The 18631-nt window shown below is 32.8% G+C and overlaps 1 protein-coding gene across 2 annotated transcripts in view; it reads right to left on the bottom strand.

The window, feature by feature from the left end:
• Window positions 1-2892: 2892 nt before the first annotated feature.
• Window positions 2893-18631, bottom strand: part of LOC149064977 (uncharacterized) — a 33552-nt gene continuing 17813 nt past the window's right edge. The window contains exons 4-7 of one of the 2 annotated variants that reach the window (XM_089255455.1): window positions 14187-14355; window positions 11061-13079; window positions 8090-8122; window positions 2893-3470 (exon numbers count right to left, since the gene is read on the bottom strand). In XM_089255455.1, the coding sequence (XP_089111581.1) occupies window positions 3421-3470; window positions 8090-8122; window positions 11061-13079; window positions 14187-14355 (2271 nt within the window). In that variant the 3' untranslated portion in view covers window positions 2893-3420. Of the gene's footprint in view, window positions 3471-8089; window positions 8123-11060; window positions 13080-14186; window positions 14371-18631 lie in introns of both variants that reach the window. The other variant, XM_089255454.1, reaches the window with a different exon arrangement.

The following is an 18631-nucleotide window of genomic DNA, read 5'->3' on the forward strand; positions in this document are numbered from 1 at the left end:
TGTACAAATCATGCTCGAATTGCAAGTAAGCAAATTAGAAAAACTTGTCACATTTTACTTAATTTTTCCACCCACACCAACACAAGGAATGCAAAATACATAAATGCCCTCCGATTATCTCACTTATTTATGTATATGTTAGCGAGCATTAAGATAGACTATTTGTTGAAGTTCAAAAGCTGGGTGAACATTAATAAAGCAGTTATAAGACATTCATCAAAATCAAATACCAAAACATTTATTTGTAAGACTTTTCTATATCACGGTAAAGTATCAACCTCTGCTAAACGACTTTCATTCGATGCCTGCCAAACTAACTCAGATGAAAATGAACACAAAATCTATTTCCATCACTGTAGCATTATTATATTTGAAAAAGGTTGAACATAGGATTTTGACACCAACAATCAGTGGACAAGCAGATTTTTCCACTTCTAGAAAAATTCTGCAGCTCATATATGTTTGTGAAAAAAAGAAGGGGGGAACAACAACAAAAGAGAAATAAAAACTTCCACATCTCCATATAATGCTCGGCCATGTTAAATCTGTAGGTACAGTTCAGTCATGATTATGATGACGGCATAGCTGCTAACCCTAGTGAATGTAAATATAGATTTTCATACAGATAAAAAGTCTACAAAATCCTTAGACAAATACAAATAAGAACAAATTAAGGATTTTTTCATAAATGAGCAAAAAATTTCAGTATTTTTTACCCTAGTATCTCAAGTGGAATAACCAAAAATTCTAATGATCTAAAACTGGATCAAAAATAAATATGGTAGTTACTATCAAAATCTGACCTATCCTTGATAATTTCTCTCACCAAAACTCCTGAAGAAAGTAATTCAAAATCTTAACCTTTCATGTTTCAATTTTCCCCATTCACAGAATTTATCCTCAACTTTCCATCAAATAAGTTGTATTTTCCTTGACTATTTTTAATTTCTCTCACTTTCAAAGTCAGGGACCTTGTATTGAAAAACCTGTTTAAAAAACTAGTATCAAATGCGGAAAAAAGAAAAAAAGACAAGCAAAATCAACTAAAATGTCTTAATTGAATAATAATAAATTTTTCCAGATAATTCATACATTCACATGAATTATTAACAACCACAAAGTTGGTTAAACTGCTCATGATTACAATACTCAAATAATCATTCAGGCCAATAAACAAAACAAGCCAATTTAAAATGGAGCGTTTGGTCATTCAAACCACAATTTCAGCGACTCTACTGTCAAGAGGCTTTTTGGTGAATTTCATCTTTCCTTGCAAAAAATATGATATTTCATTATGACTTGATGCAATGGTGACATCTAACATTATCAGTGACATCATTTCGAAGGAAAAAACTAGTTAAAACTTTTTCTGGCTGAATTTTTTTAAACATTTTTCTCCCAGAGGAACGGATGTTTTGCAACTACAATACCAATTCAGGAGGTACAAGAATTATTCAGAGGCCATAGCTTAGAAATTTGAGAGACTTGGCAGCTATGCTTGTGCATTCAAATTTAACTAAATTTCACACAAATTCAACTTCAAAGCAATTGAAGGAGCTACTATGTTTGAACAGGAAGAACCACTATATGGCAGTTGAAAAAAATGATAAATACATAATTCGCAAATATATGCTTCAGTAAACTAGATTAAAATTTCACCTCAGAAATCATTCATGCAGCGGTCGCCTCACATAAATTGTAACTTGAAAATTTTTTCCTTTAACAAGCAAGTATAGCGGGAGAAAAAAATTGAGCATAAGCACGAGAAACAAAATAAAAAGTATGGTATAAGAACAGTAGAGGTCTTCACCATATCCATACATCTATGAACAACGCTATAAAAAAATTCAATGACTTCAAAATTTCTCAGAAAAAAACCTGTGTTGGTTGGCAACACTTCAGCTGATTTGGTGTTTAGCATCATTATTTCAAAGTAATATGAATTCAACAGAAACATTACCAAATACATGCAATTGCAACAAGGTATTATAAACATCAAAATTACTGAATATCATATTAGTCGAGAGATCGAGCAAAATCATTAAAGGAATGAATCGAAAAGTTTTAAATGATCACATGCAAAAAAAACAGTTTCCAGAATGACAAAAATCTAAAATATATAATCTGGTGAATGTGTCCCGTCATACACGATTTCTTTTTTTAAAATTCAACACATTCAACTAGCATTTAATTCACATGTATCATTAAAACCAGACACCACTCCTTCTGCTCGTACAAATTTTTTTGCCCCCTGAAAAATTAAAAACTTTGATAGATAACAGAAGAGTGAAGAGACGCAAGAATAAGTTAAAAAATTAACATTTAGTAAAAAATATTAGTATTCAACAAGGCAACATAAACAAGACCCACAATTTACTAAGATAACATCTCAGAATGTAAGACTATTCAAAAGAGCAGTTACATCATGGAAGCTTCAAAATTTCAACAAGGGAAATAAAAGAATTCTCGATATATACGGATACACATTTGAATATGTTCCCAACATTCACTAAATCACAACCACATCGAGCTCTGAAATATAATTATTTCCCCCGGTTCAATTATAACTTAAGAGACCGTAATTTGCATCACTTTATTTATTGGACAATTAGGAGTAACTCCTACATGGCCCTCACAGGAAAAAGTTCTTTAAATAATAACCAACACTGAATTTAGAGTTGTTAAAACATCTAAAAAAAAAACATTCCGCGCAGATTTCCGATACATATTTAAATACCGTTGGAAAATTCTCATTTATCAACAATAAGATGGACAACAATTTACAATAAACCGAAAACGGGCACAATATGTATAAAATGATTCCAGGGGGGGACTGCGAAAAAAGGCCTTGAAATTATATGGGAATAGAAAGTGGAATAAAATGATGCAGATGACAGATGTTACATAATTTCTTTACTCGGCAAGATCCACTTCCAGAAACAACAATAATGCCATTTGCAAAGTTTACATTCCAGTCAAGCATTTAACAGAAATCCGCAGCGGCAGCAGCAAAGAGTTCACGTATAATATATCAGTTAATATAAATTACAGTGCTACAGCCATTGCATGGTTTGAGTTAATGCACCCCCCCCCCATTAATTTCAACTTTGATGCTTTAAACTATGTCGTTAATTGTCCCAGAATAATTTTGAACAGCTCAGTAATGCTGTTTCAAAATTTTCCCTGCTAACACATGTCAAAACACAGAACGATACATACTTTGCTATGGCATTTTTCAAGAGCCCCTTTCCCCCTGTAAGGAACGTGACTTTTAGCAAAGCAAGATTACTATCGCTTCTCACAGTGAATTATCTGATTTCACTTTGAGTGTTCCAATCAGATCGATACAACATACATAATATATATATTTAATTTTTTTTTCCGTTTTATTATTTTTTTCACATATGGGCACAATTGGTCTCAGCAGCTGTTTTCATAATACTTCACTTTGTCCCCATTCTTGTTCATTTCTATAAGGAAAAAAATGTGTAGAAAGCATCAAAATTTACACTTGAATAAAAATTTAATTTATACATATCAATCAACCCTGTCAGTCTTATGTAATAGTAAATGCGATAAATCCAGTGATTATGCTTAATCACAGACTATTTTGATAAGTTAGATAAATTTTGCAAATTATATTTACTAGTGATTATGTATAACCCTAAATTCGTATTGATAAATATAATAAATTATCAATGAATTACTTGAATTCACTGGAAAGTTTGCTCACACTTGAGTGGGCCTATACAGGACCGTAATTTCAACTTTTTCCGGGGGGGGGGGGGGGGGGCAAAGCATATGGACTCAATGTATGTATCCCATTTTCAGTGTTCCCCCTAAATGATGGGCCTGGGCCTATAGGATGACAGATTTGATTGGGGACGCTCATTATGTTTAAAGATGTTGATATGTGTGAAAGATAACATTACAAAACAGGTAATTTGTACATTTAAGAAACATGTTCTGACTGATTCATCATTGCTGAGATGAAACTGCCGAAGCTATAAATATGAAATTCGGTCAATAGTTTTATTTTATAATATAGACTCATTAGGAAAGGATTTTTCAAAATTCAACCCCTAAAGGGAGAATTTTCAGACTGCCAAATCATTGTGAGCAGAGCTATGTGTAACAGCTAGTAATTTATGTGTTTTTATCCTTATAACACTTATTTTCATTTAATTAAATTTTTATGGTGAAACGTGTAGTGCATTCATCATGTGCGGAACTGATAAGTGGTTGAATTTAAGTGATATTTCCGTACGATTTCTTCCACATTTATCATACTTACCAATATTCACAATTATGAATAGTTGCCGGTGAAAGCAAAATATATCAAACTCAGATGATCAACGATTATGCATAATAATCAGCAATTTATCACATTTAATCATAACATATATATCTCAAATTTGTTTAAAAAAATATCGCAATATACGATATATATTCAGGGCTCCCACTCAAAAAATAAGAAAACGCAGGACTAAAACGTAGGATGAGGGAGGGTAACCCCCCCAGACAACATAATCATAGCATAATGGAAAAAAATCCCCTAAAAAAATTTTTTTTACAAAAAAAAAAAATTCAAATAATTAAAAAAAAATTTTAAATTCTGAATTAACTTTTTTTTTCTTAGCATTATTTCAGTTTCCTATAAGATTGACTCAAGCCAAACCAAAATGACAGTTACAAAACTAATTTTTGTAACTAAACAGTGCACTAGCAACCACTGATAATTCTTTGCTGTCTTTCCTCATATATTACATTCTTTTTGGAGTCTTCCAAAGTGCAGAGCTTGTCAACTCTCTTCGACAAAGCACAGCAAATTTCAAAGACGTACGTTTTTTAAGAATGATGCTCCTTCGTGACCACTTTCAAAAGCACAGTGCAAAATGCGCAAATCACAAGATCTGGCGTAAATAAGGCAAGGCGAACCAGATTGTTTTACTGTGTTCTCCATCTTTTTTTAAAGGGATTTGCTCACATTTTACTGTTCAATGCCAGTGTAATCATTTTTGACAAATGAAGCACATTCATTTCTAGCTTTTTGCTGAGCACATTGTAAATATTGTTTATGCCTCTTCATGTCTTAAAAATACAGAAGACAATTGAATGCTATTGGGTAGCATCAGAATCACCAAACCTAGATTAGGCCTATGTATCCAACTGCTTTGTAATGCAAACTGTTGTTTCACCTATTTGCACCATAATTTTTAATGATGAATGTTAGTTACTGTCGAAGACCATGAAGTAATAAATACAAACTTATTTTTTCCATCCAGACAGAAGTTTTCAATGACTACTATATTTGTTGAACCCTGAAACTAAGCAAATGAAAAATTAATCAACCAAATGGTCCACATACACCCCCCCTCCCCCAAATAACCTTAAAAATGATACAATTTCTGCTTTGGCAGAATCATTAATTGCAATCTCCAACATTTGTAATATTTGGCAATATATCAATGATTTCCTGCTCAATTAAAATCAATTACACAAATTTTGTAGATAGGATTTGGTAAAAAAGTAGGACAAAACCGAGAAAGTAGGACGAGTGGGAGCCCAGTATATCTTATTCTAAATATGCAAAAGTGAAATTTTCAAATAAAAGATTAGTTTATCTATACATATAAAATTGATTTTCTGTGTGTTTTCCATACAAATCTATTTAAGATCGACCTTATTTGAGAATGAAAATATTTCTACACCATCTTAGGAGTTTAGCTTTTTTAGGCAACAAAAAATATCACAACATATGTTTAAAACTATCCACAATAGGTTGACTATTCTATTAAATTAAAAAAAAAAAACCAATTAAAAATCCTGAAAGCTGGTGAAAGTCCAATAAATGACAAAATTAGAAAACCTTTATAATATAAATGATCTATCTTGTATGACAAGATTTTATATGAAATGTTACTCATTTAGCCTGTGAAGGATGCTACATAGCTATTATTGTAAAAAACAGGCTTTAGCCCTGTGAAGGGGAATGGCCGTTATTAATTCAGTTAGATTTTTGTAGCCACGGAGGCTGATACAGCAGCAATCTACTGCCAATTTCCTTTATGTATTTAAACTTCCATAGTATTTGTAATATGTCCTATTTATTTTCAAATAAATAGTTTATGAATGAAAAATCTGATGTTTGAGATCATGGCTATGTTATCCATCAAAAAAAATCAACAGCCATGTTTTCTTCGCCCCACAACAAGATTTTAAGGGTAGCCCTATGAAAGGAATTGAAGTTTTTGTTTTCCCCCAGCGTTATTGTTTATATTTTTTTAACTGCCATCTCCTCTAGCGTTGGCGATATGCAAATAAATTTTCTGAAGTGAAGATTATGTAAGAGAGCATTAAGGCTTGACCAATAAAATCAAATACATTACAGACAGGAAGAGTTTTTCAAGAAACCATTTTTCCAAAACAGTGGAAGATATGAAATTAGAAAAAAAGCAAAAAAAAAAAAACTCTTAATTTTTTTTGTTCGTTTTAAGAAATGTAATTAATTAAGGCTTGTTACTTCACCTTGTGTGAAATGATATCTGATTAATTTAATGTATAATTAATACATGTTTACATAAAATAATTGTAATGCATAATTTCACAGCAAAAATATGCTGAGTTTGGATAAGCTGATCAGTTTTCACCACTAGTTTGTTTCGGATGCTCAGACCATTTTTCAAATTGTTTGACAATATTTAACTGTAAAAGGTATGTCTTGTGTAATAAAAAGAGAAAGTATTTTAGGAATCATAGGAATGGTGTATAGTTGACACTCTTTCTTCATATAATTACACCAAAGCTGCTGGGAGCAATCAGTTATAATAGCCAATCAAAATGCCTGGAAAATTTTTTAATCATTGAGACTATCTTTATCAGGTGGACAGAAGCATACTTGACATGATTAGAGTTATTGATTCGAATAGGCAGTCAAGAATTCAATAAAGTAACTACAGTCGATGCTCATTATAATGATCTATTGTTCTATCGGGTAGTTGTCAAACGGGAAATATATAGTCGTTATATGAAAACGTTTGGGGCTTGGATGAGTGGGTGGGTTTTTCACCTTGTTTATCAAGTGAAAAACCCACCCCACTCACCTTTTTTACATTTTGTTTCCTAAATGAACCATTTTCCAAAGCTACCATTTAAACCTCTCTTTTGCAGTCAACTGATGGGACAAAAAATTTGTATGTAAAAGAAGGGTGACTGTTGGATCAGGGGTTTGAAATGCATATTTTTATTATAGAAGGGGAAAATAGTATATGGCTGCAGAAGATGCGTGACTGCATCTGAGAGGTGTCCGGTGAAAGGGGTTTTACTGTATATCGTCTGCACTTCAGCATCACCAAAACTCGTTGCCGAAAACCCAAAAGTAAAAGGGGTCAAATACCAGACGAGACTGAAACCTTTTCTGACACTTGAGGGAACAATCAAAATCTCTCTAGGGAAAACAAAAACTTCCCCCACACATATTTTGTAAGCAGCATTTTCTGTAACTGAATAGATATTAGTCAAACCTTCTCTTTTTGAACAGAATATTTATGAATTAAAGTCCTGTAAATGTTTAGTGAACCTTTGGATACCAAATCAACATTCTACACTGATTTCATTGTGCTTGTTTTCTGAAATTCCACAAGAAATGGCATTTTATTGAAGACCAGTGATTTCCAACGTGGGTGGCGATGGAATGTTCAAGGGGGGCGGTAGAAACTACAGGTATAGCATAGGATTCTATGGGTTAGATTGCGTGGGGGGAGGGGATGCTGGGAGAATTTTTTTTTTTTGTTTTGAAGGGGGGTGATGGGACAAAAAGGTTGGGAAACTATAATCTAAAAAAAGCTATAAAAAATAAAATTTGAAATTCTACAATTACAGTAACTAGAATTTGAGTGTCTGTACAAATTGCTGCTCCTCATAAATTTCATGTAGACCTATAATATTCCAAGATTAATTGGCAACATTAACGAACTATGAAATGTTTTTCCCTGACCAAAAAGTTGAAGGCTAAGTGCTTTTTCCTACCCACTGGTAAAACAATGTGTACCAAAAAAAAAAAAAAATAATAATAATAATACTAACTTACCATTACAGTATTCTTTATGAACATTTTTCCACTCTGAAAAATATAAAATAATATTAACTTTTACTTTATATAAGCTAAATATACAGCATTAAAAAAAAAAACATATATAAAAAAATAAGTCCATGTCAAAATTTATTCACGGGTAACGCAAGGAATTGACTACTGCTAAATTAGAGTCCAAGGATTTGAAGTCTTAACCAGACACGTACCTCGTCCATATTACTCTGCGGAGCTTCTAACGAATTGGTACATGTTGGAATGTGTGTGTATGTATAGGTGGTCGGCGGAAGTTGGTTTTCTGTGGTTCCCAACTTCAAGGCGCAAATGCGGGCCGATCTCCCCGTTAAAAAGTCTCGCCACAGAGAGCAACAGTCCTACAACGATAAATCATTCAATCACAACACTTCACTCATAGTTAGAAAATCTGGTGGCAGATGGCAGCACTACACATAACAAGCATTACAGAGAAACAACAAAAGAATTTCACGTCAGGTTTCACTACACGTACATCATTCCCGCATGTACCGATTCTTTGGGGGGTTCCGCGCGGGGGGGGGGGGGGGGGGCGGGGTGCATGTGTGGTGTAGTAGTAGGTAGGGCCTCCAAAAATGGCTCGGGGATCCATGATGTTCTTAAGTCAGCCACCTCGTTGGGCAATTTGCCTGTTGTGGCGTTGTATTTGTATAGTGAACTCTCAGTAAAGTTTGTTTCTGTGTAATGCTTGTTGTGCAGTGCTGCCATCTACAATCAATTTTTTGAACTGATTTTTTTCTCAACTCTGTGAGTGAAGTGTAATGAATGAATAATTTGCAACATTTGTAGGCAATAAAATTTTCCAATTGCATGGAAGAGCATCTTCCAACATGGAAAGATTATCAAGTCTGAAAAAGTAAAAATATATATAGCAGCACCTTTCAAATCCGAATTTGTCGAGACATTTGGTGGTTTTCAATTGTGTATCTAGTTGTTCATTTCAAGTTTTCATATTTAAAGCAGTAATGTGCCTTTTTAAGCACTTCGATTCATATTTTCTTTAAAAAATAAAAAAAATATATGCTTATATATAAATAGATAATTAAATTTTAAACCATAATTTCTAAATTACATGACTTACTAGTAAACAGATCCCTTTACCTATTTTTTAAATATATTTTGTATAGACATTGTACGGATTCAAAAACACCCTCCCCTCCTGAAAAAATATTGTTTTTCCAAATATGATAAATGGTAGATTTTCTGTTTCATTCTTTACACCGGCTTCTGCATATAAAAGTACAACTTTCTTGGAGTTATGACCAACTCCAAGAAAGCACTTTATTAGCACTTGTACAGCACTATTATTTTCTATGATTATCAAAGTGAATTTCCAAACATGTTGAAAATGTCCATTGATGTGGCAGGTATAAGCTGCTAATGGCAATGAAGTTCTGGAGTTAAATCATTCATTGCCATTAGCAGCTTATACCTGCCACATCAATGACATTTTCAGCATGTTTGGAAATTCACTTTGATAATCATAGAAAATAGTGCTGGACAAGTTCTAAAAATAAAAGTTCATTTTTGTTGCTAGTATAACCCTCACACCACCACTCACATGCTTGGCAAATTAAAAATATATTAAGGTGGCAGCAAAATATTTTTTAAAGTTTTTAAATGTTTTTTTTTTTGAAAGTATCCATCCTCAATAATACAATAGAACCTCTCCAATCTGGACACTCTTCGTCCGGTATATTTTTTCCTCATGCGAGGACTTTGACATTTTAAGGTTAACTAAACAGAGCAGAGAAATGAAACAAGGGAAGATGATTGAAGCTGATATTTCTGACTAATCACATTTAGACATATATGTGGCATCATTGTCTCCACTTTCTCAGAATTCCAAAAACTGTATTAGACACCATCCAACAGTACATATAGAAAATATATAAGTATGAAAAAAAATTGCTTATTTATTAAAAAGAGCCGAAACAAAATTTGGGTAAAGAAAAAAGTCCTCGCTTCAGGAAAAAACATACCGTAAGAAGCATCAACATTAGAGAGGTTCTACTGCATTATTGAGGATGGATACTTAAAAACATTTAAAAATTTTAAAAGAAATTTTGATGTGTGTGTGAAAACTGAATATTTTTTTTGATTTGCCAAGCATATGTGGGTGGTGGTGTGAAAGTTATACTTAGCAACAAAAATGAAATTGAACCATGAGCCCATATTTTTCATTGCTGAATCTACATAGTTTAGAGAAATACAGTGAAACCCTGCTAATCTAAAATAATTGAGATCTATTCATATTAACCCTGGTCCCCAAAGCAGAATGTTTTGCATTGTTCTGCAATGAGCACAATGCTTGTCTCATACAGAAATTTTTATTTACGTCATAGCATTGCCGGTATGCACAAACCTCTATATAATCCTTCTGGAAACCTTCCTCATTACAGAACTTATACAATTTCCTGTGAATGAGAAATAGCCTTCTGAAAGACCCTTTCCCGAACTGCCTCATCAGTAAGAATGAGGATGTTCAGTAACCTTCATGATGATAATTACTTTTTTATGGGGGACATCTCAATTTAAAGGTTTTGAGATTCTCTCACCAATAATACAGGACTGAAGAGTATAGATTGAAAAAAGTTCATACGTAGTACGGCGGTACTGTGATGCGTCAGCTAGAATTTTTGTATGAGACTCAGACATGTACAAAAATGGTCAGCATCTTGCTGGAGCGATATTAAAAAAAACAAACTTTTCCCTTGTTGTATACCAATTACCATCTGCGCTCTCAACATTCGTTGTGATAAATGAAAAAAAGAATGTTTTCATACATTTCTTCAATGCCCATGAAAAGTGGTTTAACTGCCCCACCCTGTATATTCCATTCACAATGATAAATTCTACATAATAATGCTTTTCTCTGGTCCCTTCAGCATCATTATACACAAGTTTTATTTTATATAACGAAAGAAAAAATACTAACCTCTGGCAACCAATTCCACTATTTGTTTGTAGTTGAACAGTTCTGTATCAACCTCATTGCATTCCTTAAATTGAAGCTTTTGACCAGAAAGTAAAAATAATTCATTACATGGACTAGATGAGTTATCGTGAAACGTACTATCCCGGTCACCATCACATAATTTACTAATATCTGCATTCAAGGAACTTATGCTATCGGCTTTAGTGCACGATTCTTCACAATCATTGACACTAGTAACTATGCCCAAAGTATCTAATTGCTGATCTTCGGGTTTTGCATTACATAAGTCAGGGATTCCCAGCTTTATGTCAGGCACATCAGATTCAGTATGCTGATCTAAGCTGATCTGGAGTATTTCTTTCAAGTCAATACCAAAACTAATATCACTGGCCTCTGTAGTAGGTATATTACCCATCATGACTACAGCAGGCCTTTGTGTTCGTTCACTACTGTTTGATTTTGACATTACTAATGGCTGTGATGACAAAAGTTTATCTTCTTTTACGCAAGCGCAAGCTTTATCCCTGCATGAAAAGCCGGTGCAAACAGTCTTGCGGTTAGAACTACACACACTTTTTTCCAAGTCTTGAACAGGAATGTTGCTGTTACTGTCTAATGAAAGTCCACCTTGACAACTAACAAGAGGCTCAGTTTGTGTGTTGTTTTCCCTGGTAGATTTGCAGATTAAGTCAGAGCTTTTCACAGCACCTTCCTCACTTGTTTCACACTCGGTAAAAATTGCTGGATTACTCACACTTGATGCATTTAACCAGTTCTCAAAACTGCACTGATTCTTGTCTGAAGCTATACATTTTGCTGAAACAGGTGGCGTACTTCCACTAGCTGCAACAGATGGACTAAGCTTTGACGCAACAGATACAGGCATACGAGCAATGTCGGCATAAGAAGCCTGTGGCGTTGAAGAAGAGGACGACGGTGTTGTATGAGGATGAGCCTTAGTCGGATGGGGAGCCGAACCACGTACAGGCAATGAATGGACGCTGTCTAAATCAGAATTATCTGCAGAGGATTGTTCGGAGTGAGGGACACTACTTGTCGATTTACGTCGCGAGTCTTGGTTACCACACTGACCACGCTGAGAAAGTGTCATTCCAGGCAGCAGTATTATGCTGCCACTGCTATGATCTACCTGTTCTTTGGAATAATAACTGTGACTACCACCAGTGTTCTGGCCAGCTCTAGCTGCAGCACTATGCCACCGATAATTCTCTGACCTTTTCCCCTGATGTTTCTTTCTCTGCTTTTTCTTCACAATCCTGAATCCAGATTCTTCTACAGCTTGAGGTACAGCATCTGTAACCGAATAGAAATCTGAGGCGAAACTGGATATTTCTGTGACAGGCATATCTGAAGAGGAATTGTCCAGCATATCTACAGTGTTCTGTTTGTTGAAATACATTTGCGAGGCATCTAACATAGCACTATCCATAACATTGCTGTTAATATCGAGAGGCAAGCAAGATGTAGCAAAGTCAGAAGAGAAGGGTTTATTCTTGTTGTTGTAAGAATCATCAGACAGTTCTGATTCGGAACTCATATTTTTGATGAAATCAGTTTTTGAATCATCAGTTGTACCACCAGAGCTTTCCTCATTTAACTGAAATTTTTTCTTGTATAAATTAAGCGGTTTGTTTTGATTAGACTTTGGTTCTTTCCCATTAGTCTTTCGTTTGAAATTTTCAGGAGCAGAGCTGCTCTTAGACAGGATGTGGTTCGGATTGTTCCTAGATAACGACTTCTCATTTTTGTCAGCAGCTTCTATGAATTTAACCAGCGAGTCAATATCCTCGTTACCTCTGTGCCCGGCTATATTTTCTGATAGAATAGTGTTGTCAGCATGATTCCTTGTTCTCTTGTGCTTCCGGTGACTCCATTCTAATTTAGATGTCTGATTTTCTGATGCAATCGTTGAATTCGGATAATCCAAAAATGTTGCAGATACAATTGAAGTAAGATTTGCTCCACGATTTACTCTGCTTGTTATGCAATCTGTATCACCTGCAAAACAATTTTTAAAAAAATAATAATAAAGTATTATAATGCTTCCATTTATTCACATTTGAGAATAAAATGAAAATTAGACCAATACAAGATACATGAATTGTGTGTGTGTGTGTGTGTGTGTGTGTGTGTGTGTGTGTGTGTGTATATATATATATTGTACCATACAAATACAAAGGCCACAACAAGCAAAGTGCTCAACGAGGTGGTTGAAAAAAACATGCCAATAAAAATATGGTGATTTCAAATTATAATTAAAATACAGCAACCCCAAAATAAGAGCAATTATCACAAAAAAACTAATAAACACTAAAATAAAATCAAAAACTGTGATTATCATAAAATAAAATGCCTGCTTGTCTTATCTAAGAATGGATAGCTTCTTGATTTCATTCCATTATAAACATTCTACTTTATGAAATTAAAACTTAGCGATAGAGCCTTTTGTTGCCCGACTACAAAATCACTAATCTAGTTGATTTGAGAAACCGAGCAATTGATTTATTAAAAATAACATAACAAAAAACAAAAATGATTGGTAAAACAGGCATAAGCGGTTATAAGTGTGAAGTTATAAAGCTAAAGGGAAGAGTCGTTAATCATAATTTTATATGCAGGGTGCTGTGAAGTAACAGCTTTATCAAAGCGACGTCTCACAGGTACAAATTTAACCAACAGTGAAAAAAAAATACACAAAATCTCCTAGAATCGCTCAAAATTATAACTGCAAAAATAAATAACAGTATAGAATTGTGAGCACTGTTCCTTCCTGCTGCTGAGTTAAATTCAAATTGACTATGACTATACACCCAAAATATTTAATGAGAATACTGTACCATAAAAATACAATATTTAATAAATAAAATACAATATTTAATAAATAAAATACAATATTTAATAAATAAAATACAATATTTAATAAATAAAATACAATATTTAATAAATAAAATACAATATTTAATACAATAATTGACATGCATGTTCTGAAAAACCAAATTCTCAAAACAGAGCAATTAAGCCCTGACAAATACAAGCACAATAAACCAAGATTAAACACAAAAGCGAACATATAAAATAAATTAAGATACTAGTAGTTTTGCTCACTCTGGAGAGAGTCAGGATCCACGGGACCAGGATTAAATATGATTGGAGTTGCATTGGTGCGGATCAACGGATAATAACTATTCATCTGTCGCTGCTTTGACTGATCATTCAGCGGATCACAGACAGCAGTAGCAGTGCTCCCATTTCTCTCATCCGGGTTCGACACGAACTGAATATAAAGCATCTGAAGTCAAAATTATTTCTTTCGATTCGGAAGACACAAGTCACATGAAATAAACAGTGCATAAATATACAAAAAGTCAACAGAAACATGTTTTGGGAAAACTGTCAATGAAAATCATAGGCAATTGTACTGTTTGTACATAGAAAATATTTGCAAATATTATAACTTTTTGATTAAAGGAAACAATTTTTTTCACTTACAAAATGTGTTTACTAGAAAAATAAAAACCTTTATTTATGCAATATTGCAGGCATTAAAGGCCTAGATACAGTAAATGTCTGGGTATAAAGAGTACGGCTTATAAATAAGACTTACGTGTAATCGTCAAATGGCAAATATTGAAGATACAAAAAATAATTTGTTATAATGAGTTTAAAATTATGGAACTTTGCTGTTACATCAACAAAATTCTCAAAGAATGCTAATTTTACCTTCTCATGAAGAATTAAACTAACAGTGTGAATTAATACAACGGGAATATTCTAAGTAGTCCATACAGCCATGAAGTTGAGCAGTGATACAATAATTGAGAATTGTAATCATTTGAGATTCATTCGCTATTATTAGAATAAAGTGTTCAAACGGGAGTCAAAAAATTATAACCTGACAAAGCAAAATAGCATATAACGAGGAGTTCGTTACAACAATTTTCTCCATGATTGTGAGCTCTCGTTATATAATGGACTTCTACAGCATTTTTCTACAAATCATGCTTTTTCCAGATGTAGCAGAAACTCTAGAATGTAAACTCCTATGAATATTTAATTCAGGACTGTGGATCAAAGTCTTTCTAATTTTACACTGTCAAATTGCCCTTAAGACAATCTTTGATTATAGATATTAACACATCATGTTTGGATAAAAGCATAATTAATAACTTCACCAGGTTGGCAAGCTTTTGCCATACTGGAAAAAACAATGGAAAAAACTGCCCCGGCAAAAATAGTTTTTGTCAGTGGTAATATAATAGAATAATAAGTGTTCGAATTTTGAACTTTTACTTTAATGAAGTTCTGAGAATCTTAACTTACTTCACAAAGTGAAATATTTAAAACTATTTTTTTTACTTCTGGAGTCGGCTGTTTTCCTTTGAATTAGACAAAAGGGTTAGCGATAAATATGAATAAATACCATTTCTGCAAAGCATGTTGCCTGTATAAGTTCTTAATAAAGCATGTCTTCTCTTAATGTGAAACCCAACAATATGAATTGCATCACAGAAGTGAATACAAAATTCCTTCTCATTTCATCAGTTTTAATAAAGGTCAGTGAAGTTAGTGCCATGAAGTTGCATACCAAAGTATTAAAGTAATAGATAGGTAATATTACTTATTATAATGACTGATCTATTCACATATTATGTGAATAGATCAGTCATTGACTAAGTTAACCTTTAAGATTTTTGTCCATTTTGTTTTGGTTGGTATCTCTTAAATTAAAAGCAAAAATTACAATGGCTCGCTATTTTAACATTAGATAATATAAGAACTCCAAGAAAAAAAAATATGGGAAATTTGGCCAGATGTACGATACTAAAGCTATTACTATCACAATAAAAGCATGTGAAAGAGTAACAAAATTATAAACTTTGTATTCTGATTTTTTGTAGTAGTATGATTTTTTCTCCTATTGCTCAAGTTAATAATCTCAACAATCTAAATTAAAATCTGACGCCTCATAACTGTTCAACAAACTTTGAATATGTTTACACACTAAAGGGCAACTGAGAATGAAAAGATTTTTTTGGGACGTGTAGCATTTCTTCATTGTTGTTAAGGGAAATGAGCTAGTTAAAATCAACAGTTTTGCTCAAAATACACGCTACTTATAAGCAAAGCTCCAACAATTGATATCGATTGATTTCAATAATATGAATAGAAATTTGGAAAAAGATGAATTGTGGGAAAATTGCACATCCATCACAATTGTAGTTCTAATGATAATTACACAACATCCATAATGTAATATGGATTTAATTTAATTTTAATTATTTAATTTTTTCCCTTTTCACCGTTTTTCCATTTTTATCAATTTTTGCCTGGTTTTACCACTTTTTACCAACTCCACCAACATAAAATGACCGATTTCATAAATAAAATAAAAAATACTACCCAAGGCAATATATAAATTTATAAAAATTAAAAACATCAACATATGTTTCGACACTCATAGGTGCGGTTTTCAAGGTAAAAAACACAAGCCTCTTAAAACTTAAAAATGTTACATTAATAAAACAGTAAATGTCATCAAAAATCAAGGTTCTGATAAATGAACGGCACCCATAAATACTGAAACATATGTCAATGTTTTCAAATTAATATATTACCTAAATATAATTATTGACCTTCTGGAAAAATGATAACTCCCTTGAAGGTCACAAAGTGGGTTGATGCACATGTCCATTTTTGTTTGTTTTTTTGTGTATCTTTGTCTTATCTTTTGAATCTTATCTGTTGTTCTTTTGTATTTTGTTACATGTTCTGTTCAATAACAAAAAATTACTTTCTTTGCAAGACTAAGGAAAGTTATTGATTTTGATTAAAACACTGATTTCTCAAATTCAAATTTTGAGACAAAAAAAAAAAAAAAAAAAAATTCAAGAGCAAATTACACAACAACTGGTCATTTTTTCTAGGGATATCTCTCAGAATTTTTATGACCATCTCATAGGTAGGAAGAAACAAAGATTTAACTAAATCCTAGCTTAGTGGTTAACTAAAATTATTGGTACGTCTATCCAGTAAAATGACTCTGGGAGGAACAGTATTGAAAATTCAAATAACTTGAGCATATATTTTAGAAAATTCTGATGAGGTCAAAAACTTAAAATGATTTGACTGTTATAAGTCTAAAGAAACCATTGCGATTTGGTGCTGCAATTATCATGATCAGTGATTGTTTCCGCATACCCCTTAAATATCAGAAGTTTTTCAATAATAGTAAGAAGAAAATGTACAGATCCTTCTAAATTTAGATCTGTACTACACAATTGAGATGAATAATAATCATTTGTGTGAAAGACAATCATAAATCAGCAAAACGTGCATAACACACACATATTAGATATAACTTGGCAAATCTTTCAAACAATGGATTTTTGATTTTAAAAAAATAATTTCAATAGAACTTATATACACAGTGGACTGGTATATAAATGAATATATTTGTGTATTTAGTTACCTATTATAATCGGTAATGACCTATAAAAAACAATCATTGCAAAAAACATTTATTCTGTACTGAAATTACAGATTGTGCAGCAAAATAGAATAAATAAAAAATTTTTAAACAAAATATGCAAACTTAAAATATCAGATTGCCCGGTATTCAAAAATTTCAATTAAAAAAATGAGATCAATAATTTTCACACATTTTATACACTAATGCTGTTTTGTTCATGTTATGGTGAAATCTAAGTGAAACAAACGTCAAGGGACCAAAACAATTTTCCATTTTATATTTTCCCCACATTAGCTGGCATGCTATAAAAATTAAAAGACACCAGTTTTTCGAATGCTGGAGTCTGGTCTATTCATGGCATGATGGGAAGTGAGAGGTTTAATAAGGGTCAAATGAGGAGTTCAGAAGATTGATATCAGTAAATATTAAATCCTGAATAAATACGCGAAGCAGAATAAAATAGTTTTCACAGAAGCAAAGGTATTTCATCCACCGCACTTACTTATCACTCTAACCTAATTATAGCCAGCCGAATATGAAATACAGATACTGCAGATTGTTTTGCTTTTTTTTTTTACGTGTGCGAGAGATTGAAAAAATATGCTGTCAGTTTTTAATACTAAAATATGTTTTCAGAGCAATTCATTAATTTGTTGCTCTACTTGTTTAAATCTTGCACACATGACCAAAGAATACAAAAAGACTCAGTCTACCCTATGAGAATGAAATAGTTTTTCTAAAACCATGAATTGGTCCATTCCCCAAAAATGGTTGAGCACCCTGCCTTAAAACAAGGGTGCTCAACCATTTTGAAAATAGGCAAGTTATCGAACCCATTTGCTCACTAATAAGGTGTTAAGCGAGATGACTCGCTCCGATGGATATATATATATATTTTTTATTTCACAATAAGATTCTCATTTCTTTTTCTTTTTGTATCCTGTGTATATAATATGGCAAGTTAAGATAACAGATGGCATGGGGGGGGGGCGCAATTACTTTTAAAACATACCTCCATCCTAATATGTGTACAGTCATCCACCTTAACTAAACCAAGAAACTTTTCTCCAACTCCCAACTC

This window comes from Pholcus phalangioides, unplaced genomic scaffold (genome assembly GCF_987345545.1).
Source record: "Pholcus phalangioides strain wild (caught in Gottingen) unplaced genomic scaffold, Ppha-v1.0 ptg000042l_1, whole genome shotgun sequence".
NCBI lineage: Eukaryota > Metazoa > Arthropoda > Arachnida > Araneae > Pholcidae > Pholcus > Pholcus phalangioides.